This window comes from Trachurus japonicus, chromosome 14 (assembly GCF_045865225.1).
Source record: "Trachurus japonicus isolate A0001 chromosome 14, Traja_1.0".
NCBI lineage: Eukaryota > Metazoa > Chordata > Actinopteri > Carangiformes > Carangidae > Trachurus > Trachurus japonicus.
Window position 1 is genome coordinate 11,654,315 of NC_140920.1, and position 25,238 is coordinate 11,679,552.

The 25,238-nt window shown below is 39.5% G+C and overlaps 2 protein-coding genes across 3 annotated transcripts; both read left to right on the forward strand.

The window, feature by feature from the left end:
• Nucleotides 1-779: 779 nt before the first annotated feature.
• mpp1 (MAGUK p55 scaffold protein 1) lies at nucleotides 780-10,039 on the forward strand. Its single transcript, XM_085797513.1, has 12 exons — nucleotides 780-1,134; nucleotides 4,942-5,070; nucleotides 5,220-5,298; nucleotides 5,797-5,882; nucleotides 5,992-6,060; nucleotides 7,696-7,892; nucleotides 8,005-8,108; nucleotides 8,196-8,276; nucleotides 8,524-8,604; nucleotides 8,694-8,896; nucleotides 9,047-9,121; nucleotides 9,228-10,039. The coding sequence occupies exons 1-12, from the start codon at nucleotides 1,012-1,014 to the stop codon at nucleotides 9,402-9,404; spliced, it is 1,404 nt and encodes a 467-aa protein (XP_085653639.1). The 5' UTR covers nucleotides 780-1,011; the 3' UTR covers nucleotides 9,405-10,039.
• A 3,556-nt stretch (nucleotides 10,040-13,595) lies between these two features.
• Nucleotides 13,596-24,629, forward strand: vamp2 (vesicle-associated membrane protein 2). 2 transcript variants are annotated; one of them, XM_085797517.1, is made up of 5 exons: nucleotides 13,596-13,923; nucleotides 18,632-18,731; nucleotides 19,029-19,187; nucleotides 19,373-19,424; nucleotides 19,652-24,629. In XM_085797517.1, coding segments are annotated over exons 1-5 (330 nt in total). In that variant the 5' UTR covers nucleotides 13,596-13,921; the 3' UTR covers nucleotides 19,669-24,629. The 2 variants fall into 2 exon arrangements, with proteins under 2 accessions (XP_085653643.1, XP_085653642.1); XM_085797516.1 differs by lacking the exon at nucleotides 13,596-13,923 and having other exon boundaries at nucleotides 18,624-18,731; nucleotides 19,652-21,109.
• Nucleotides 24,630-25,238: the final 609 nt, after the last annotated feature.

Sequence of the window (25,238 nt, forward strand, 5' to 3'; positions counted from 1 at the left end):
TAATTGTTACATTCCTGACAATAGCCCCCTCACAATCCTACTGCAGCTGGCTGCATTGTCTGTAATGGACGTTTGTAGTGGGCTGCTGTATGACTCCGTTATTTTGCTTCCTTGTAGCCTGACGGTGCAGCCCTGCTGAGAACGCTGCGGTAATGATGCATTCAGGAACTCTCGGAAAATATGTAAATATGCCACTTGTCCATGAATTTTAAAAGTGGATCGCTTACTATAGAAAAGTGGAGTGTGGGTCAAACTGACAGCACGCCTGCAGGAGCCTGTGCATCATCGACTGTGTTGGGGCAAGGTCGTGTTTCATTGTTGGGAAATTGTTATCTGAACTAGGCTTATTTCTGTTTTGATTATTCCTCGTCTGCTGTGTGAATAAAACTGAGTTACTTAGAGCAAAATTATGAACCTAAATGGAAAGAAGATTTTGCTGCAGACTTGCTAATAGGAAATGTGGAGTAATAAAGCAAAAAAAAAAAAAAAAAATTTAAGATTGAGCACAACCAAACTGTGATTTGCTTCCACTGTTAAGATAACAGGTAGGACACGAGTGAATGGATCTGCACTACAAAACCTGTGGTAAGCTAACAGCACTATAGCAGCTAGGTAGCTTAAGAAGCCTAAAAGAGACCGAAGGAGAGAGAAAAAAAAGTGAGTGTAGCCTAAAGGTAAACAACTCGAGTCCAAGTCGAGTGCTGAGATTTCGGAGCTCACAGAGTGAACATGAAGGCAGCATGAGCCTGCCCCTCCGAGCAGCAGTCAGTTACATGTTTACTTGCTTTGTCAGCGGTGTCCCCGCCGCACATATCCCGTGTACCTCACCTGCTGCTGATCAAAACCTTGGACTTTTATCTCGGACAGTGACTTATCTCATCACCAGGGCTGCTTATCAGCAGTTTCCTCTCCCGCAGCATTTTTTTTTTCGCCCAGCCTCTTGCGGACCTTGAGCGGGGGCACGTCGGGTTCACAGGTTTTTTTTTTCTTTTTTCTAGCTAACAGGGAAAGATGACGTTAAAATCCAATAAAAACGAACCTGCCGTCATACTGGAGTCTGTCAACAGCGTCCGGACAGCCCTCTCCGATCTGTACCTGGAGCAGCTCCTACAAAACAAACCAAAGTCTGACAAGGTATGGTGCTATTTCTACCTTTGTGTTTTTGTACCCCGAGATTTTTGTGTTCGTTTTTGCTTCCGGGGAAGCAGAGATGAGGCACATGACATGTTGTTTGGCCATCGACTAAAGATCTAAAAATAGACCAAGTTCTATTTGTATAATACTACACACATCAACTGCATGTGTTGATCTGTTAAACAAAGAAGTGTAGCAATATGTAGACATTTCTTCTCCAAGCAGCAGCAGCAGCAGCAGCTGCAGCTCTAGTCTTGTGTTAGTCACCTCTGCACTTATTGCTCACTCAGCCTTTGGTGGAACCAGGGTGGAATCCAGTAGACATAGCATTGGCAATTTCACTTCTGCAAAAAACTGCCTATAGAAATCATATGACAGAAACAATGGTGTATCACGTGTCAGGAGGTCTACATTTAATCAGAGATGGAGCCATACAAAGTGATTCATTGTGTTATTCCCATAATAATCATGTTAACATGTGGCAGTAACATGAAAGGGGCCTCTTTTTTTCTGGGACAGCGTTATGCAATGTAGAAGGAGACAGGCTGAAGGGAAATAAAGTTAATGTTAGTCCAGTTTTAGCAGGGCTGTGTAATTCTGCCTGCAGCCATGGCTGAAGCTGCTGCTGAGGAATTAGTGTCAACAGAGAGTGGAGGACAGCCAGGCATGTTGTTTACTGCATCACCCTGTACCAGGCTTTTTTGGTACAAACTTGTTTTCACACTAAGTCCAGAATATGTTGTGAAACAGTCGGTGGGGAAGCAGCACCTTATATTGACAACCACAAACTTTAAAACAGTGTAAACTTTTAACTTGTATTGATTTGCAATGGGACAAGCAGGGTGACTCCCTAATTTAAATCCTCCACGACCTCTGCGCTCGGATTTGGCAGCCAGTGACACCGAGGGAAATCTTCATGCTGAACTTCTTCACAGTGAATCTGTAAAGTCAGCACACTGCTACTGAGGGAAATGGTGAAGGGAGGAAACTCCTCTCCTGATATCAGCAGTTTTTTTTTTTTCAATAGCCTTGAGCAACAGTCTTGTCCAATGCTGATGTGTGAAATCACTTGTCTTAAAGTGCGGTCACATGGTCCACTATCTCGCAGTGTGTATAAGGTCCATCATGGGTGATTGAGAGTACCTCATGGTTTCTTTATGTTTTAGTTTAGTTAGAGTGAGTAAAGTGACTGAGCCGGTTCTGCCTTGTTATGCTCTGATCCTCTGGAGACCACTCCAAATACTTGAGACTTAAGAACTGTGGACTAGCCCTACATTCATCCGTACCAGTCATCCATGCACATATTTCCCACTGCATAACACTTTAAACCCAAGAACAGCTACACAACGTGTTATTTTAGCCAGACCTTTCTGCTGGCACTACCCCAGACCTTGTTGATGTATATTAACGCTCCAACAAGTTCAGACAAGTGCAAGTTTCATGCAGCTGAGATCTACAGAGATAAACACCTGGTTGTCCTACTTTTTTTTTTCTTTTCGTGAATCTATAGAAGTAGGTTCAGCCTGTGTTCAAAGAGGCTGTTAAAGACCTGAAGTTTGTCTCACAGGACCTGAATCCACACTGTTTCTTATTGGACTTCCATATAGGTCAAATATTGATCTCCTATTGTGCCCCTTCAAGAGATCGATAAATTTTATCCTGTTGGCAGCGGATGCATCCGAAATCCTACAGGCTATAAAAGATTAATAATTAATATTCTTCACCCCAAATGGCAAAGAGAGAGAATAAGACAGTGACGAATTGCAGTATAATGCTATCAGTCAAAGCGGACAGAGCAAGAGAAATGAATGTGATGAGTTATCATCTCCTCCCAGTTGAGAGATTGTGTTTCTGAAATGCACCTATCACAGTCTGTTTGAGCAACTGAACCTACCGCAAATACAGCAAAGAGCAAATGTCCAGAACAGGAAGCCCTCTGCTCTTTCCTGGATGCATTTTGCCTCTCAACCAGCTGTTTGTTTATCCTGTTGCTTCTCCCCACCCAGAGCTGGTATTCAAGTTTCTGAAAGGGCTTCCTGACCCTGATTCTAGCAGCACATGTTGACTGTCAAACAGTGATTGGAACACATTGTGGCAAACCAGATGAATGCCTTTCAATTATGTGTTGTTTAATCTCTTTGTATTTATCTTGTGAGTAACAGGGCCCATTGTCAGAGCCATGATGAGACCCGTTTAATTAAAAAGGCCTTAGTGCTGATGCAAATCTAATCACATGAGTGTAAAATGATAATATTAAACCGTTAGATTTGACCTTTGCCAGTTTTCGTTTGCTCAGTCCTGTTAGGTAAGCATTACCTAATGTTTGTGGATATAGACTTAACAGTTACTGCTGCCCTGCTGTTCCAGTTTTTTTGGTCCTTTCACACAGTTTCACACAGGCTTATCACATTCACTTACAGGAGTCACAAGACTTAAAGCTTCATACAAATCCACAAGTTTCATATCCTTGTTTTCACAGCAACAAAATGCAATGATCTGCTCTTCAAATAACAAATAACAAGTAAACCAGCTTTGGATATCAGAGAGGGAAGACAGTGTGTGATGACATGTTAGCGTAGATACTGTTTGTGCATGAGTCCTTTACTCTGAAGATGTAATTTCATCTCCTCATCATGGGACCCCATCCAAAACCTCCCCCTGGTACCCTGGTACAGGACGTATAACAGCAGTGCTGCTAGATAACTATCGTGCTGCTCAGAAAAACAACCGTCTCTCTCATGACTCCCACGTTCAGACTCTTCTGACTCACCATCTCTAACTGTGAATAGAAAAATAGAAAAAAAAAACCTCTCTAGACGCAGACGGTCCTCGCCCGCTACTGAGGACACTTTGTGATAGAGTCATTATGTTTTCCTTATAGGCTGAGTATGGGTATTTAACCAGAAGTGTAGGCACAGTTGGGGTGCACACACACATGCACACACACTTGTCAAAGATCATCTTCCCAAACTGCTGTTATGGGCAGATTCATAGGGCTGAGGTTATAGGGGAGGTGGAGGAGGGTGATAATGATATTTATTGGTTTATTGTAGTGCTGATGCTGGAGGAGAGATAATAATTTTTTTGCTGAAGCAGCGCTGATGAGTCATTTTCTTGCCAAAATTTTGTGCTGATGCAGGTGATCATGTTAGTTTAGTAACCAATTCCTTAACCTTTTGATGTGCTTACATTGCTCAATAATGTTCCTGAGTGCAGAATCTGCCATGAATCATTATAGGGTATCTAACTTGTGCTGGTACAGTTTAAGTAACCCAATTGTCTGGATTTGTCCACTGACAGTGGTCTGTACTGGAGACCACCTTTGTTGACACTGTAGATTTCCAGCCCTAAACTCTTCTTTAGGTTCATGTGGGTGTAAAAGAACAATGTGAATACACAAAACCAACCTCCGGGTGTTCCTTTGATTTCTTCACCCAACTTTGATGGATTTGTAAGATTTTTCCCAGAACAATTGGGTTTCCTTACATTTTTCATTGACCTGACAATACTAGTGGTATCCATGACCACATGAACCTGGTGGACCAGATCACTGGATGAGGTTAATGAGGTGTTATAACACTGGGTTAATTTTCAACCTTGAACATATGTTGAAACTGCAAATGAAACATAGCTGTTGGCACACATGAGCTGAAAGCTCTTACTGCAGTTATTGGAAATACCAGTGTGATAATGATCCAGCCGACCCAGATGAAATATATTGCATTGTATTTTCCATGCTGTGCAAAGTTGATTTAATTTTGATGAAAGAAATAATATTGTATCTTTCTTTCTTTCTTTCTTTAAAAGGCAGCTATGCAAACCTATGAGAATAAGGGGGCTGATGTTTATACCAACGGCTCTGCTAAACACATGAATGGCACAGAGCTGACCAAGATGAGAGAAGTAGCGTTTGAAAAGAATCCTTCAGAGCCAATGGTAAAGTATCTGCACACACACACACACACACACACACACACACACACACACACACACACACACATACAGTATATATATATATATATATATATATATATTCAGATTTGTGTTGCTGATTCCTCTTTTTTATGTGTATTGTTTGCCTGTAGGGTGTCACTCTGAAGGTGAACGACAAGCAAAGGTGCACTGTGGCCAGAATATTACACGGGGGCATGATCCACAGACAAGGTGATTAATCACATATTTATTTGTTCTGGGTGTGAGTGTGGAGGGTGAGCTGAACTGCTTGGTGTTAGAAAGAACATTGTTTTTACCCAAAAGGTTAAGAGTTTGTCCCAGTCCCAGAAAATCTGTCATAGCATGAGTATCTGTGTACTGGAGGACATCTACGTCACGTCCTGATCAATGACAGACCATGTGATTCAGTCAATATGTATTTTATTGTACATTTCAGGAGCTGTAAACATATAATTAAGCCATTCAAGTTAAAATATTCAAAACACATTTATTAAAGACATGTAAGATGTCAGATGTGCTCTAAGGGTTTGGGTTTTGGGTGTTTCCATAATAATCTGTACAAAAAAATCTCTCATGAGAATAAATATTATCCCAGTAGCAGCTCATACATATTAGCACCATAATAACTGCATATACAAAGGCTGAGCCAGAACTCAGTGGAGAATATTTGGAGTTTCTTCACTTGTTGTGGTTTTCTCTTCTCCCCAGGGTCCCTACACGAAGGGGATGAAATAGCAGAAATCAATGGGAAAACTGTAACAAACCAAACTGTAGACCAGCTACAAAAGATTCTGGTGAGTTCATACGTAATAATAAATTCAACTTATTTTCCTAACTAACTAATGTTTTTTCAGCATGATACAGTAGTTAATGTTAATTTTTACTTCACATCTTTGCATACAGAAAGAAACCAATGGAGTAGTCACAATGAAGATCATCCCCAACGTGCAGAGTCGATCCCGAGCCTGTGAGGTATATTAACATGAATATGCACTTTGCTTTCTGTCTTGTGTCTTGTGGTGCCTTTGCTTTCCATTCAGGCTGGATGGTGTCTTGATTGCTTTGCTTTTTTTTGTCTTTTTTTGTTGTTGTTTTTTTTTAGCATTTTGTTCTTCATTAGGTGAATCTTCTGTTAGTCAATGAACAACCCAGGTGACTATGAAATTAGTTCAAATTTTAAGAACATCACTCACATTAGTTTTGCTAGTTTGACTTGAAACACTTTGGTAGTGTGTTTCATTCTGCCATCTGCTGGCCACAACACACCATTTCCCTCCAGCAGCCAGTCACGAGCCTCCTGTGGCATAACAATGGTTGATGGCTTATCAACTGCTATTGATTTAACAGCAGACTGTACATTAGTACATAACACAGTGGGCATAACTTTAATATGATAAGTATAACTGAGTGATGTTACTGTTGCTTTAATATAGTTATTCACTGTACTAACTTCTGTCTGTACTGTGGCCAGTGATGGCAGCCTATTTACATAAAAGCTTGTAGTCCATTAATATGTAGGTTTAGTTGATACTTTGATGCTTAAAGAACATTATTTTTGGTGACCCAGACCACGCCAGTGCTCCCACTTTTAGTCCCTAGTGGGTGTTACTAATATGTAGAATCACCACTGGAATGACTTGGGGAAACCATAAATGTTCATGAACTCTACTAACTCATAGCAATATTAACCCTGTGGAGAACTGACATGCTGTCCTGCTGTGGTGACAGACTGTGGTCAGGATTTGTACATCAGGAAGTTTAAATATGTGTGGGGGGACAAAACGTCCTGCAGCTGCTCAGTAGGTTCATATGATAAGACAAAAAATGATTTGGCAGCACATGTAGACATCACTGGAGGGAATAGCTCATTTGCACACATTTTACTGTGCACGGTCATAGCACGAACCTGTGTATTCTGCTGAAGTGTGGATTTCCCACTGAATATTTGTAGAATCTGAACATGTACATGAGGTCACACTACTTTATTCAGCTCCTGTAGATCTTTTAAGCGTGATACTGTATCTTCAATGTTCCTGTTAAAGTGACATTTTGTGCAGCAGGTGCTTTGATTGTGAGTAAGCAGCATAGATAAATACACATGGTGAGGTTTTAAACCTTGACTCAATAGGAGCCCCATTTTAAATGGCTTAAAGTCATTAAAGAGAGACAAAATGCTAAATATTTCTATTCAAGCTTTCAGAGTGAAGGACATGGTTGGTGTATTAGCCATGTTCTTCAAATTGTCTGATTCTTGTGCAACAATCGCTCAGCAAACATCTGGCATACCATCATGGGCAATTCTTAGAATAGACACAGTGAATTTGTAAATTTCCCTTTGTGGAACGAATAAAGGATTATATTTTATCTTCTTTCTTTTTTTATAGAGAGAGGAAGGGAAATATTTACAGAAAGGAATTTTATAAGTTGTCCATTATCATTTATATTTAAAATTGAAACAATAATCTGAAATACCTGGGAATGAGTGATGGTATTTACATCTGAACTACAGTAGTTGGTGGGAGATCATTAAACACCATGGTACGGAGTTCAGGTTATCATTAGCTTTTCCCATCTTTCAAATTCAGCATACATGTTCTTAACCCGCAGATGTACATGAGGGCCCAGTTTGACTATGACCCCAACAAGGATGACCTCATCCCATGCAAAGAGGCAGGTCTGAAGTTTCAAACTGGTGACATCATTCAGATCATCAACAAGCAGGATCCGAACTGGTGGCAAGGCAGAGTGGAGAGCAACGCTGCCGACTTTGCTGGGCTGATTCCCTCCCCAGAGCTCCAAGAATGGTAAACAGCTCTGTCAAACTATCTCATGATTAATCCTGAAAAGCTTAACCTCACAAGCCCAGAAGTGAGCAAACTGTTCCCAGCTTAACCTAAATCTCTGTTTCCCCTGCAGGAGAGTGGCAAGTAAAAGCAAGGCCAGGGAGGGCAGCCAGTCCTGCAGCCCGTTCGGAAAGAAAAAGAAGTGCAAAGACAAGTACCTGGCAAAACACAGCTCGAGTAAGTGCATCTCCAGAGTCTTAAAGTCTCTCTATAGTTGTGCTGTAATTTGATTTAGTCTGAAAAAACGAATCTTGTCTTTTGCAGTTTTTGACCAGTTGGATGTGATTTCTTATGAGGAGGTTGTTCAGCTCCCTGCTTTTAAGAGGAAAACACTTGTGCTTATTGGTAAGCTTCCTAGCCTCATTACATTATTTATTTATGGTACCACATACTTAAAAGTGTTGTTAGACATTTTTGATCATTCCTACTGAGCTGCATGTTCTCCAAAGAACATAGAGCTGTGTTTTTGCATTTATGTTTGATCTTTATATATCTCAAATGCATGTATTTTAGCATATTTGTTACCTCTGTCACCTCTAACAAATTACACATAGCGTAATCAAGGTTAATGTTTTATTGTAATTCTTTCCAGGGGCACCTGGTGTAGGGAGGCGCCACATCAAAAGTGCACTATTGACCAAATACCCAGAGAAATTTTCCTACCCTGCACCACGTAAGTACACTTATCTTTTTCTCGCCAGAGCAGCAGCTAAAGTTGCCAAAGTGTCCTTAGGCAAAAATCTCAATTTTGATCCTGCACAGACACCACTAGACCCCAGCGTAAGGACGAGGAGAACGGACAGGAATATTATTTCATCTCCAATGAAGCCATGACCAAGTGCATCTCTGGAAATGAGCTGCTCGAGTATGGCAGCTTCCAAGGAAATATGTTTGGCACCAAAATCGAGACCATCCAGAAGATCCACGAGCAGGAAAAAATTGCTGTGCTGGACGTTGAACCACAGGTTAGCATTAACAGGTTTTTCTACATACAAGGCAACAACATGATTGGTTAATCCAAAATAAATGTCTTCAATCTTCTCTGCCCTCATCATAAAAAGCTGTTTCAGTCCAGTGAATTAATCTTGTCTTATTTTTTTCCCATTCCAACACAGACCCTGAAAGTCCTCCGAACTGCTGATTTTGCACCTCTTGTCGTGTTCATCGCTCCAACTACCACGGCTCCCCAGGTGCATTACTGTACCTTTTTATCTGAACATACTCAAATATTCTCAAACACTAAAGTCCATCTGCTACCAGCTGCTAATCCTCTGTGTCTGTGTCTGTGTCTCCTAGACGGAAAACCTGCAGATGATCCAAAAAGAGTCGGATGCCATTCTGACCACGTATGGACACTTCTTTGACGTGGTTCTCGTCAACAACGATGTGGATGAAAGTGTAAAAGGTGTGGAGGAGGCCATGGAGCGTGCCACCTCCACCCCACAGTGGGTGCCTGTATCATGGGTGTACTGACAGCTGCCAGGCAACAGTACAACACCTTTTGTTTGTTAAAGCAGTGCAATATCACTCCTTACATGAAACCTCTCAGTTAGTGATGTCCCACATGTGTATGGGTTTACTTTTTGGTTAATGTTAATTGTCACTGAGATTTTTTTTTTTGCACAAATGCATCAAAATATAAGCAATATATAGAAAGATGAATTTTAGAGAGTGGAAAACCTCACCAGGGATGTTTTATTTGGTTGTTTAGATGTTTGCGCTTCAGGCTTTTGAGGGGTTGAGGGATAGAGTTGGTGCCGCACGCCGTTGTGATTGTTGGAACGTGAGAAAATGCAAAATAGGACCACAACTGTGAATGAAATCCTCACTTTTGAATGACAGGATTTTATCATGTAAAACATTTATTCTGGATTCATTGTCTTTTTTTTTGTCTGTTATCATTAGATTGTGCCATGAAATTGAGATTATGATATTGTGTGTTCATACAGTGTATGTGTAACTCCATACAGCGACAATGTCCTCCACCTGAATCCTTTCAGTCAGTCAGTGACAGCCTCACTTCGTCTCATTTCATCAAAACTGTATACCTCATGGGATACTGTAAAGGCACTTTTAAACAGAAAATAAATTTCCCTGCTCTGTTGCAACTGCTTCTGCGACTGTGTTTCATGTGGAAACCTCTACTTCAAAGCCCTGAAGGAAAACTCTGGCAGTTTTATGTCAGCAGGTGCACAGTACAAAAAATCCTTTCATTAGATCTTTATAAGAAAGACACATGCAGTACAAAAGCTGGAGATTTAACTGAAATAGTGAAGTTGAGTCTTTCATAGATTTGGGTAACATCCTTCCTTTGTTCTCACTAGACTTTATATTATGTTTGCTGCCTTTGTGGTTCATCTTGTCTGGGCAGAAAATACCTACTATATTTCACTTATGACGTTTTAGATACAAACCATGGAGCAGAAGAATTGTTGTCTAGGGGTTCCGTTTCACAACTGCCTTGAAGCTTTGATCAATTATAAATCAAAGCTGTACAGTACAATTGGGAGATGTAGATGCTTTAAATTAAAATTCCTTACCTCCTCCAAAATGTAGAAAAAACAGTTACAGGTTATACATGACAATGACTTTGCTCACAGCTTGCATTGTTGGACTAATACTTAACTCAGAATTACTATTCTGTAAAAACAAAACAAAGATAGGATTGTGATAATTCTCCCCCTAAAAATAATGTTTTTTGTTGTTGTCAATTGTTTTAAATGACAAAAGAATGCAGAAATTCTTTTTTTTTTTTTTTTAAACAAAAAACTAGCTGTTATACAGGCATGTTTTCATGAGGGGATTAGGAGAGACAGATTTAACAAAAACAGCACTATATGTATGTATATACAAGTAAGTAACACAGCCAAAGACTTTGCCAGCTGTAAAACAAGCCTCACATCATTATTGAGTCGACAGCTGTGTGGGCAGCAGCCTACAAAGCTGTCTCCACTACATTTTTAAGGATTTTGGCAATAAAACAAAGCTGTCTTATGGTGCCACCATGTGGTTGTGTCTGCGTAACTGCAGCCTGAGTATGACACGTTATATATTCACTCTGTAGATTTTCTGAATCTATACATCCCAATGTAGAACCAGCATTTTTATGTTTGTCTTGTCAGTATCCAGAGCACAATTAATTGATTCTGTGGCATGTTAGTCACACTACAACATGCAGGGTGAATGACAGCAGCATATTGGTTATATTTAGCCTAGCAACAAATTAGGGATTAAATAAGAAAGGCAATGAAACAAACAGCGGGTGAGGATGTTATCCGAAGCCAAATTAAAACGGGAAAGATAGAGCTTTATTACATTAGAAATGCTGTGATAATCTGTCCAACATGGGTTTTTTAAAAAATGTTTTTTATTTTTAGTTTTAATCTTGCACCCTTATCTACCAAAGTGTGCAACATACAAAGTAAAGGGCTCCCTATAGACACCTACAGATTGCTTAGTCCTTACTCGCAGTGGTTTTACTGTTTATCTGTTTCCATAATCAGATATATATGTTTATGCAGTGAGTGCTGCTTTTTATAAAAGGCTCAATCTGTGATTTTATCCAATTAACCTAGTCATCTGGATTGTAAACAAATGTACATGTGTATAAATGGTGAGTTTGGCTCAGATCATAAATAAACCTTTTGTGTATTTTTCAAATTTGTACAACTGAAAAATAAAGATCCATAAAGTCATTTTAGTCTTTACTTCCATTCAATCATGTTTTAATTCTGCAGCACGGCCTTCTTTAATAATCCCACAATCAGCCGATATGTTTCACTGCTGATATGGCCTCCTAGTTAAAAACAATGGTTAGGTCTTGTGTTGAATGTAAAAGCCCTGAAGAGCCTGTGATTCATCTGGTCAAACAACACAGCTCTAAAAAAACAAAAAACAAAACCTGAGGATAACAAATGTACTATTTGCTCAAGTTTGGACAGAGTGCAGAGTACACACACATAAATACCCACTGTTGTCTCTTTTTGGCTACGAAACAAAGCTGTTCCAATGCTTCCATGTTGATTTGATCAAACAATGTTATTTTGGCCACTGTAAAATAAGATGTAAAATTCATCTTCTTCTCATGATTCATTACCGACGAGGATCAGACATATAAATCCCCAACCCCCAACATAAATCCACACCCATGAAATGACACGAGACCTTGCTTTCTACTAATCAAGAAACTACTTCAGAAAATATACGCTTGGTCTAGAAAGAGTTCAGTGGTGATTGGGAGTAGTCCAAAAAACTCAAATGGCATTTCAGCCTAGGACATTCAAGCCAATTAAGGGGTGTCAAGTGGGATCAAGTTAGCTTTAATACATTTGATATGATGCATGTGTGACAAGATTTAATCTTGTCCGATACATTCTCCATGTCCAACACAAGGCTATACACACATGATTTTAATCTAATGTAAGTTAGTTTATAGCCGGCTCCTTATATTTGTTACAGTTAAGTACATTTAAATTTCCCTCAGATAGTTAAGAGAAAACTGTGTCAAAATAAGTACTGTCAATAAATTAGCTTACACTAAGATGTTATGTCATAATTGTCATTGTACGTGTGCATTCAAGAAACGTTTAAATATTAGACATTTTGAGGGTATATATATATATTTTTTTATCTACAAGAATAAAGTTGCCTGCAGGGCTGTGATCTAATTAGTAGTGTAGCCTATTGCTGTTCCTCTTCTTGCAAACATGCATTGATAGAACAGTCATAGATTTGATGTCTTTCTGGCCATGTTTCTGAAGATAATACATTCCCTTAAGGGTAAAGTGGAAACTCATAATAATTCATTCCAACAAATTAGAGAAACACAATTAACATTTGTATATAGTTCCTCATTAGTCTATTGTTTTTATAGGCTGTAGGCCTTATGCCAAGACATTCAACTAGTAGACATAAACAATAACAAAAAATAAAGATACATGAAAATACTGTGGAAAAAAGACACTACTTTAAGGAATTATTACCAAAAAAAGAAGTAAAAGTTAGTAGCCTAAGAAATGATGAAGTCCTCTGTTGAGAGGGAAATTTAAATTCATCCACCATTATTTTTTAATGATTCATAGTTGTTTTACTTTGCTTTGGAAACTTAGGTCCCCATAACAGTAAAAACAGGATGGGTCATCAGGGCCCTTGGGGGCCAAGCCTGAGAGCATATCTTAAAATACTTCATTATGCCAGATACAATTTCTACCAGGCCTACCTAATGTGATGCAGATTGATGCCAACCTGAAACAACAATGAAACCATGTTCCTCAAACAAAAGGTTGGTAAACTGCTCTTAGGTGGGTTTAGCCTCCTCTACATCCTTATCCATATTTACTATGAATGATAACCAAGCACCTACTGCGAAGCTCGCCACACCCCCTTTCGAGGAACGCCATTTTGTTGACACACAGACTTGTAATCAAAATAAGCTCCTTTAGTGAAGCTTTAAGCTCAAGCGTGACCATGACATGTTGTATTTTGTGAAGCAATCACGCCTGGGCCCCCCAATATCAGCACCTAGAGATGAAAACACAGCTGTCCCGAGCATTAAATCGCTGTGTTTGAAGTCCCGTCCTCCCATTTCAACATGAAACTCGCCGCGATTGACGTCACCGAGCCATCTTTGTCCACCTAATCCAAGCGGCTGTTTATTACACCTTCATTACAAGCACGGACTCTGACAGCGCCAGGCTCCGGTAATAGCCTGCAGGTGCCGCATCGCCGTAGAAGTAGAGAAAAGAGAGAGAGATTTTTATAAAAAGAGAGAGGTTTAGTAGTGAGGGGACACATCTCAGTGGGAGATACAAGCCAGTGCTCCTCCTAGGCTATATAGGCAGGGAAACGCCACAATAACCAACCAAAGGGTACCAGAGGGTAGAGAGGAGCGCACAAGGCAAATCCACATCCATCTGCCAGCCACTCAGACCTAACGCTTACATTTCCAGTCCGGATTTCAGCACAGCTGTCTAGCCACTACTACAAGGAAAATGTAAGTATACAACCTCATTTAAAGCTACTTTCCCCCCCTCTCACCCCCCTCAAATCTTGATTTATTAATGATGCCATTCCCGTCCTCAGGACTGATGTGTGCAGGCTCTGTGTGTTGTACGGTGTCTGAACGTGCCTCTCGTGTTTCTTCTCAAGGTTATTTCACTGGAGTCACGTTCATATGCCCATCGTTGTTTAATATATTGGTGATAATTTCATTTCTGAACTGTTGTTACACCGATAATGTGACCAAACTTACATGTATAGAAAGGAAAGCTAACGCGTCGGCCTAACCTTGGAGCAGACGGTGGCAGGCATCGGGTTTTTATCAGTCGTTAAACCCCATTATTAGCCTTATTTTAGGCTTTTACACGACAAAATGAGCTTAGCGTTTATCGCCTGTGCTTTTATATTGTCGTGTGGTGGTTTTCAGTCGAGCCAGTTACGCACGCATTTTTTTTTTCCAGTTTGGACTGGTTTGATTTGAAAAGGACACCGTCTGTACGCGTGCCTACAGGCTAATTAAAACTACCAGAAGATAACTTGGTGTACTATAAAGCCATTTTTCTGACTGTTATAAAACATTTCCAGGGCTTAATTTCAGTGTGTCTGAGCCGCAGGTGACGATTAGGCTTAATTCTAGAAACAGCAAGGACATAATAACGTTGGACAGCCCATATAGCTGCCTCGGTGGAGACGCACGGTTTTGTTCAAATAGCGCCTGTTGAACAGGAAATGCTTCGACATTAATCGTCGAATAACACTCATGTATTTGGTATTATTAGCTGTGAATTAGGCTCGGGCCCAGTTTACGTGATATTTGCACTACAGCTGGGGGTGGGGGTAGCCTAGCCTGCCTCCTACTGTATGTCGTCGATTGTCGTGCGAGGGCGGACAGATATATATCTCTCCATATTCAGGGACTGTTTGCGCCTTCGTGGCCGGATTAACCCCGTGCAATAACCCCCTCTTTTACTACCGCGTTTGTTGCTTTGTGTTTTAAGACGACACACACACACACATGCTTCAAACATTTAAAATGTAGGCTAAGGAAAGATAGCCGCGACAGCACCGTCTGTCCGTATTTTGCATAGCAGGCACTGGAAACCATTGAAATACAGCCCCGATGCCGACACGCGACATGTTATTGAACACTGGCAACACGTCTGACTGACAACATGGCTGAAAGTGACTTTTTCACCAATACTGGGTTATAATTCAAGTGTTTAAAATACATCTCTCTACACCCCCCTCCCCTCCTCCATAAGGAAACCTCCCCGCCCTCGACGTGATATAGGGAAGGCTCTCTGTCTATTTACAGGCCCGTCGTGCTCGTCGTGAAACGTGATGTCCTACAGCATATCATGTAGGCCTGCTTGAGTCTGAATATGCGGGCAGACATGAAAGTGTAGTGGGTTAGTTTCCAGTTCAGTAACATCAAACAGAATGGGCAACTAGTGAGACCGGGATCAGACAGTTACTGGTCTGGGCTGCTGTGGCGCTGTCCAGTACTGAAATGTCGCTCTCCAGTGCTGAAAGTCAGACAGGGTGCTTTTCCAGTGACAGTGACCACCCAAACAGAAATCCATTAGGCCAAGGACTCAATGTATTACCATCATTATTTTGGTGCTCAGTTGAAATAAAGTGTTAAATGACATTTTATATATCTATTTAGACATCTAGACATCCATCCAGACATTTCATTACATTACATTGAGGATACCTGGAAACACGGCGTAGAGGTCTCGGTTTTCTCAGGAGCACTCTTTGGAGACCATTTTAATAGACTGTGCCTATAAAGAGGGTTGTATATATTTAGCTTTCATAGAAAATCATGACCAGACCAGCTTTATGTAGACAAAGAACGTTGAAAGTCTCACAGATAAGGGTTTTTTAGTTGCATTTTTGATTGGTAGGTGCATCCTTGTATTTTCTGTTCTGTGTTTTTCCTGATTCTGATATGAAACAACAGGAGGAAACTGTGCTCATGGGAGCTAGTTAATGCTACACAAACTCATTATCTCATCATCATCTCAGGTAGATACAATTTTTCAAAAGGCTAAATGTTGTTTGTTTGTTTGCATTTTCAAGGTTCTTTGTTCAGCATCTGTTGCATCATTCAAATCAAGAGATTTTTTACATAAAGACGTAGTATAGACTTTGGAAAGCATCCAAAGTCAATTCAATTTATCACCTCCAGTCAATTAAAGGTGGAGATTATCCACCGAAGTAGCAGATTAAAAGCAGTTACTCCACCTTTCTGTGGCGTGTTCAGTTCGTCCCTCCATCGATCGCAGTCGGCAGTTATGCACAGGGTGTGCAAACTGGCGAGAAATCTTGTCACTGCACTTGCAAGGCTTCCTGGTTGGTGCCAGTTCAGAGGTGATGATAGTGTGTGGACCTCTTACACCTTTGTGAAACTACATATGACAAGTGAAAAGAATGTGAATATGAATATCTGCAATCCAAAATCTCAACACAGTCACTCCACTTTCAAGAACTAATACATAATGTGTTTTTATGCCCCATAGCCAAAGCTAGAGGTGTAATGTCTACATGCATATCTTTGTTTAAGACACATATCAATAATTCACCATGTAAGATACCACAGAGAGCATCAAGTGTTTTATTAAACCAGTTTCTGTTCAGGCCTGTTGGCAGCTGATAGGGACCACCGGCACCATTAGGCCAACTATTCACAAGGATTTGTTGTTGTTAGAGGATTAGTAACATGTGAGCGTGTAAAGGTGACCTTTATACAGAGTTTTGTCTCACAATGGCAGAGTGGCTCATAAACAATTATTGCCATAATATACTACAACCTTTTATCACTGAATACAAGCTTACAATTTAATTTTCAAATTTTATTGATTGATTTGGACCGGTGGATAGCAGTAAAACATGCTAAGTGAAGCATGTTCAGCTGCTCTACATGCACAATGCTTCTTAAGCCAGTTAAGCTTTCTCATTTAGCTGCTGCTACATCATGTTGAGGGAAATGTAAGAGTGAATGCAAAGACTTTTTTTTATTGATATGGACAGATGTTAATGTTGCAGATGAAATTAGTAGGCTGTTGGTTTTGTCCATTTTATTTTTTCATGATTATAATCAATAGTACTGTTTTTGTGCTTCCTTTCGGTCCGCATTTTGGTACATTTTATCTTTAGAGGAACCTGTCTCTTAAATCTGGCAACTATTTAAAAAATCAGTGATAGTGTTGTACCACTTGTAGGGTAGAGATGGAGATTTATGGAGTATACAGTCACCCTTAACAACAGCTATTTCTAGCCTTGCACTAAAACAATTATGAAATATCCCTATCAAATGTAATATGTAATATTGTATGCAAATATAAATGTAAATGCTTGTGTTAATTCTCTAGAAACAGTCCCACATGTTGATGAAGGGCTAAAGTCTTATCAAGATCAGAAGCTGAATTTTTTGGAATGAACCTTTTGCACTAGTGCATTAAGAATCAAAGGATGCAGTTAACAGTGCATATTTTTCTTATCAATTTTTTTTTTTTAAATAGAGAGAGAATGTTGAGAAAAATGCATATTTGCTGTATGAATTTGGAGAGTCCATCAGTTGTGTTGGTTTGGGTAGGTTGTAGCTCTGCTGTTGCCTTAGGGCAGCTCTGTGTTCATAATTAGTCTCGGATCATTAGGATTTTCTCGATGACAGTTGGTCTATAGTTTTCCCTGCTGAAGTGTCACTCAGCAGAGGTTGTTGTTTATCTTTCATTGTTTATTATTCATTTACGATTTAGACAATCATTAGGGGGCTGATGGAACAGGATTAATGTGTGAAAAGACAGAAAACAAAAAGAAAACCAAACAGATTAAATGAAATAGAAATAAATACTTCCACTGAATGAGTCTTTGTAAATATGAAATAGTATCTTAATATTTCTGGTGTATTTTTCTTCCCTTGCTGCAGATGGTAGAGGTGGTGACATGTAGGCAAGGCATTTTTCATGGAGCTTTTACTTTTCAGTGGCAAATGACACCCTCGCTTATACTCTCTGCCTCTCACGGTCATCAGTGGTGCACAGTGCATCCAAAAGAATAGGTCTACTGTATGTAGGGCACAATACAGCGTGACATGACAAATCAGCATGACTTTTGCAAAGTCTAACTGATCCTTTGTGATAGATGGTAATTATCTCAACTCTGCGGTGTTAACATAAGGAAGTGCTCATCTGTGCCATGCAGCCATTCAAATTAGATCTGATTTTTTACTTGCATCTCAGTAATATTTTACTTTTCTTATGATTTCCTTTAAATGAAAATAACTAAAAATATATATTTATGGCCTCAAATCAAACTGTTCCCCAAGTACACACTGCATGGGAACAGATACTATAGACATCTGTCACATAGAGGGAGAGGGAGGTCATTAATGGCCACAGGAAATTAGTCTGAAATATTTGATATTCACTCCTCATTTGAGCAGTTGAGCAATTTGTCTGTTTTAAGGTTATTTTCCCGATGTAACTGGCACACATGGAATTTGACTCACACTTACTAATTGAAATTATGTTAATGTGTTTTCACTGTAATCAAGTAACACTTGAACATGTATCATTATAACCTTATTTAAAATGTGCTAAAAAAAAAAAGTGTGAATTTTAATAGCCAACCATTCTCATTCTCTTTCTTTTTGATCGTATCATTTAATCTCATTATTTGTATTTTGCTATGAACAGGTCTGCCCCAGCTGGAGCCCCCGCACCAGAGGGAGGGAATCAACCTCCCAACCTCACCAGCAACCGTCGTCTGCAGCAGACACAGGCACAAGTGGATGAGGTCAGCCTCCCTTCAAGTCATGTTGTCATGCTGCGATGTAGATATTTGTGGTTTCATTCATTAGTCACCTGCTGGTTATTCAGTCCTGACCAGACTATATCATTTCCAAAAAGAGAATACACAAATCTTTCATTGTTGGGATCGTGAATGACTCTGGTTATTTGTGTAATGGTAAAAACAGTTAGAAATGAAACATTCAATCATGACCCATATCCAACGGTCCAGCTCAGTGCTGTCAGACTCTCACAAAGAGCCATCAGCTGATTACGCTACATTGCATTGCATATCTTTCCCCAGGTGGTGGATATCATGCGTGTAAACGTGGATAAGGTTCTGGAGCGTGATCAGAAGCTGTCGGAACTGGACGACAGGGCCGATGCCCTGCAGGCTGGAGCCTCTCAGTTTGAGACCAGTGCTGCAAAACTGAAGAATAAATATTGGTGGAAGAATGCCAAGGTAAGAACATACAGATGAACCTACTCTGATACTAAATACTATATGTGTGTGTGTAGAAGCTGACTTTACACTGTCCCACTGACAGAAAAAGAAAAAAATGTGAGGCCAGTCACAACTGTTGATTTCTGATGAAAAAAAAAGTGCTGCTTCTCTAACAACTTTTTATGAAATTCCACCTACTACAGATGATGATTATCCTGGGTGTGATATGCGTGATTGTCCTCATCGTCATTATTGGTAAGAATACCTTTATATTTTGTTTGCCCATAAATTTAGCATTGTTATTATCAAGCAATCGTATTTTACTTTTTGAACACATATACAATACATACTGTGTATTTCTAAACAAATTCAAAAAACTGTTTTAATTAAATGTTGGTTTGATAGCCTCTTTATGCTGATATTTTAATGTGAGCATTATGAATTAGATTTCATTCTGTCTCCTGTCTTAATTCTTTCCACAGTGTACTTCAGCACCTAAGAAGAGTTGGTCCTACCCCAGTCTGAACCCAGCTTCCTTGCTACAAAAAACAAAACCCTCAAATTGATGACAAGATAAACCACAGATAATTAGTTTATTATATATATATATATATATATATATCCCTGATTAGCCTCGATATAACACCCCTAAACCCTTCAGGGCCCCATGGCTCCCCCACTTCCACCACCTCCCCTCTGGACCCCTGTCAATATTTGTCCTGTGAGTGTGTGGCCCTGTCTCCTTTCTGGGTACTCTTGGCTTTTCTAACCTGCCATACTGAGAACCAAACACTTGTGACGATGCAACAACAGAAAAGGAAACAACGATTGGCGATAATTGTTACATAACTGATATATATAGTTCTTTGTAGAGTTTTATTCTGATATATACTGTTTTGTAGGTGTGTGTGCGTGTGTGTGTGTGCATTTTGTATTTTTTAATTTTTGTATTAATTTTACGTATGCTTCAGCGTTAACTACTGCCTATTTATCGTGTGTATCTTGCATGTTCTCATCATCTGTCCGTCCCCGGCTTTCTCTCTTTTCGGTGTACTTTTGCACAGTGGAGTTGGTCTCCGTTTAACTAATGAAATCATGTTTCACATTCATCTGTTACTCATGTCCACTAAAATCATTCAAGGGAAGCCAGAGGACTAAAACCTGTACTAAAAAATCATGAAGTTAGAGAAATTGGAGCTATTTTAAGACAAAACTGCCCTTAAACCTCCCCAGGTTACTGCTACTTCAGCTTCTGGTTTCTGTAACTTGATGCCATCAAAAACTCAAGTCTTAGCTTCTTTCGTGGCTTTCTGAGAGTCAGTGCTCGCTGATATTGATCAACCACACAAACAGTGCATGACTTGTCAAACTAATCCCCATTGATCATCAGTCCGACTCATCTCCACCTTCCCCTTCCATTATCTGGTTGTCATCTCTCTCCCAACATCTCTTAATACCTTTCATCTCAAGTCCTCCTCTGTCTCTCAGCATGCTTCATTACCTCTATTTCTTCTAATAAGTTTAAAACTGCCATAGTAAAGTTGGACCAATGTCTGTAGATGTTTATTTTTTATTTAATGATTACGTAGTGTCTTATTTCGAAAACATTCCTTCATTGCAGTCTAGTGCAAATGCTCTTACTGTAGCACATGTAAGTGTAAGTATCTTTAAAAAAAATATACAGTACATGCGATGAAACTTGTGTCTAAAGCGTTGGTCATACAAACCATAGGAGAAAAAAGTTATAGTCAATAGCTGTAAGACAGGATTAGACTTTCAGTCTGTCCAACTTCTTTTTTTCTGTAATATCAGTGATGTTATCTTAACATTACACTTGCAGTATACTGTGGAGATGTCATTCATGTCAAACTGTGGATCTGGGCTTGCAAAACAATTCTAATGCCAGGGGAATCAACAGGATAAGAGTTTCATAAAGCAAAGGTTAATTCTCTCTGGCCCGTTAACCTATGTCGACACTGAGAAGCCTTAGTCTCCAGTTACTTCTGTTAGTTACCTTAGAATATTTTCAGTCGAACACACCCTCACACGTGTAGTGTGTGTTGGGGGAGTGCCTGACCGCAGAAAAGGAATCTGTCTAAAATGCACAAACAACCTTGTTTTTGATGGCGCTGTCTGGCTGGTCAATAGCCTGGCCAAAGAAGATCCTCCTGCAGCAAAACCTCTCCACACGAAGAGCACATTTAAAAAAAAAAAAGAAAAAAGAGAGAGAGAAAGAGAGACAATTTAGCCTTATTTGCAAATTCAGGAACAGGGACAGAGGCTAATGAAGAAAATGTCAAATTCACAGATGAATTTCAGTTCAGCCGTCTGCTAACTTTGGGGTAGGTTAGTGACAAAACGTGTGAGAAGCAATGAGTAAAAAAAAAGTAGCATTCCTAAGAAGAGTGTTTTGCTAGTGCGATGGTTCTGTCTCAGTGTTTCTCCCTGTAGTTAAGGCCTTTTTTCTTTTTTAAATATAATAGATTATATTTTTATTATAGTATATTTTTGTGTGAAACAGACAGGTAAAGAGGAAGTGTACAATCAGTACCATTTTGCTGCCAACAGCAGTAAGCTCCTCTTTACCTCTGTCTGGTGTGTTTTTTGTAATTCAGCTCCATGCGTTATACACTGCCAAACAACAAGGGAGAGGCTTCTATTGTTACTGCAATTATTTCTTTCATTGGTGCCCTAGCTGGTTAAGTCTTGACTTATTCTTTTACTATTGCTGGCATCTACTCCTGTGTATACTACCCCTTTGGCTACCTGAGCAGGAGAATAGGACAATAGGATGCACTTGGTTTTTGATGCTCTGTCAAACTAAGGCCTTTACAAGAGGGCAGACCTAAAACTCCTTAAAACTAGGAGAGGTACTTTAAGGGATTTAAGACCATTTTACTTTTAACCTCACAAGGTCTTTATTTGCAGGGTTTTGCTCGTGGTCATAGAAAATCAAAGCTTTTTAAACAGTTGCAGTTCAGTTATTTAATCAAATCTGTGTTTCCTGAAATGGAGGACTATAAAGTGTGGCAGCATTGATAAGTGCTTGACAGGAAGCAACTCAGCTCCTGCTTTGCTGTTATTGATGCCATTTTTAACAATCCTAAAGCGTTTAAGTTAAGGCTACGGCCTCAAGAAGGCTAGAGACACCACAAAACCACCTGCAATATTTCAAATCAAGTGTGTTTAAAGCCTTAGTAGCCTTCTCTCTTTTCAACATGACTTTTTATCTTCCTCTCGAGCTGAGTAGACCAACCAGCCCCCCTCCCCTTTTGCTCAACGCACTGATTCAGAATCCTACAGGATGTGTGTGTGCAAGTGTGTATGTGTGTGTGTGTGTGTGTGTGTGTGTGAGAGAGTGTGCAGGTGCATCAGTGTGAGTGTGTGTGTGAGTGTGTTAGAATAGCTCTGTCTTGGGAATATCCCTAGTTTATCCCGACAGATTAGGCCGCTTAAATCTCAGAGTGAGGGCACGTTGTTTCCTTGACCACTGAAGTACACAAGCAGAGATGTTACAGACCTGTCGGCCAGTTCTATTAGGAAGGACCCCAACCTCAACAAACCCACTTTTCCTCCCCGCTTCCCCTATGTGTTTAACTCTAAATAGAGCAAAAGTAAACTGCAGAAGATTACCAAAGACCAGATTCTGATGCTTACGCTGCCAACTGCCATCAAAAACAAGCAGAGAGAAACAGGTTATTCAAACCGCCCTAGTCTGTTTTAAATGGCTTATGCCCTTACCCTATCTATCCACGATTACAGGACCTTTGAACCGTGACACACTATTTATATGGTGTGAGAGTTTGGCTTGTGAGTGTGCCATCCTAATATATGCAAATTAAACCAAAACATAAGGAACGCATGCTTCAAATCTCAAATACAGTCTCCCCATCAAGTGTATCCAGGTCTGAAGAGCTTCTTTAATCTGTAACGAGTTTTTAGACACATGATCCTGTAACTAATAATAGCACAACTCTTTTTTTTCTGTCTCCATAGTGCTGCCAAGTTTGAAAATGAAAAAGACATAAACAAACTATAGCTATTAGACATAAACCAAGAAAAATGTTATAAAAAAAACTGCATTGTTTGGTGTTGTAATATGGGGGTGTTTTGGGGGGTAGGGGGCCCTAGATCCTCAGGTTTAAGGTATTAGCAATTTACCAAAATAGGCATGAGGACAAGAACTATATATACACACTGTAAAAAAAAAAAAAATTGGTTTTTGGCAATAGAAAATCACTATAGGCTTTCAAACATGGTCATTTTAGCCATCCTGCAGGAGTTAACCACACAGTGGACTTAAGTGAAATAACACTACTGATTGGGGTAGGACTTCTGTGTTATCCATGAATCCAGTTGTTGTCCTGTGAGTGCTCAACCAATTTGGTTACAATGGTGAAAATGAAGTGAGTGCTCTCTTTTTCTGTTGCTTTATTGTCTGTATGAAAAGAAGTGCGCCTAATATATTTTAACACCGTGGCACTTTTTCTGTTGTGATTCACTGATTTTATTTTTTCTTCTTTTTTTTGTTTTGGTGGGATGGGAACGTGAACTGATGGAGAATATTGTCTTATGTCAACCTCAAGAATTCTTCAGTGATCTCATCTTAACGCTGTGTTCAGGTCATTTGGTGGTGATCTAAAATGCAACCTCTTCCAGGTTCGAAATACAATCAATGGATTTGTAGTTCAAACTTAGAAGGGCCTAAGCAGAAAGATAAACTAACAGAAGATCCCAACCTTCAACAAAGTATCATATGATATGTACAGAAATTGCCATTACCCCCAAATGGAATGAACACAGCAACAGGAGGGACCCTGATGAGTCGCTGAATGTTCACTGGATGGCTATAAACATACAATATTCAACTTAATGTATGTCAACATGTTTTATTTTGAACCAAATATTGTGTTTTTCTTTCTTTTGCATCAATTTAGTAATAACTCCAGATGTCACTGAATTGTTTGTGTGTAAGCACTGATGGGTAAAGGTAATGAAAATGGGAATCTTATGGGAAAATTAAGTATTTTTACCTTCAATTGTCCAGAATGCTAAGAATGATTCTACAGTTTACATCAGATTGCTGTTTGTATCTACAAGATATATTTTTTGTTTAAATCTGTTTATTTTTGAGGAAAGATTTTGATTTCACTTTGGGACTGGGGTTTCTGGGACAAAGGTCCATATTGCCCCTGTTCATCTGGCCTCACAGGAGGGACACGACCGGAGGATCATGGGCAATGTGTTCAGTTTTTCTTTCTTTTCTTTTGCTTTTATTTATTGATAGATTTATTGTGCTGTCATTTGGTATGGGATTAGAAACTAAACAGGTTGACTCAACGTAAAGGAGAGGAGACTGAGTGACAAACTAAAGTACATAAAATAATTGTAGTGTAAATCTATCAATGTCTTATTATATTGATGAACATCATGAAATATATGTATATTGGAAAAACAGTATCTATGACAACTTGTACTTTTGTGTGTGCTTCATGTGCTTTGTGGGTGTGCAACAATGGGCAGATGCAATTTTGACTGCATTTCTGGGACCTTATCTGACCTGTATGAATAAGCATAAATTTATTACCAATATAAAGATAAACCTCTTTCCTTAATTTATGACGATTACATGTTAGTGTGTTTCAAAAATACATGCACATTTCTGCAGTTGTCCAGTTACTGGTGTCGGTCATTAAATTCCACACCCTGAATTCACATTAAAATACACACAGACGCTACTTAACTCTAGACATGTGTACAAACAAATTTATTCTCTTTATCTGCTGTTAAAATTATAAGCCCTTCTCAGAATGCAAAGAACCATAATGCACTGGAAGGCATGGTGGCAATGAAACTTCACTGAAACCCATGCACATGCCAGAGATGAATATAAATGGTATATGTCCCCATGTCATCTACATGTCCATTCAGGATTTATACATTTCGGTATCAACACTGCAGATCTTATACAGAAAAATAATAAAACTCATTCACGCTACATGCAGTGATACAAGGACTACAATTTCCATGTTTCAAATTCTGGACCAATCAGCTTTGACCAGATTTCTG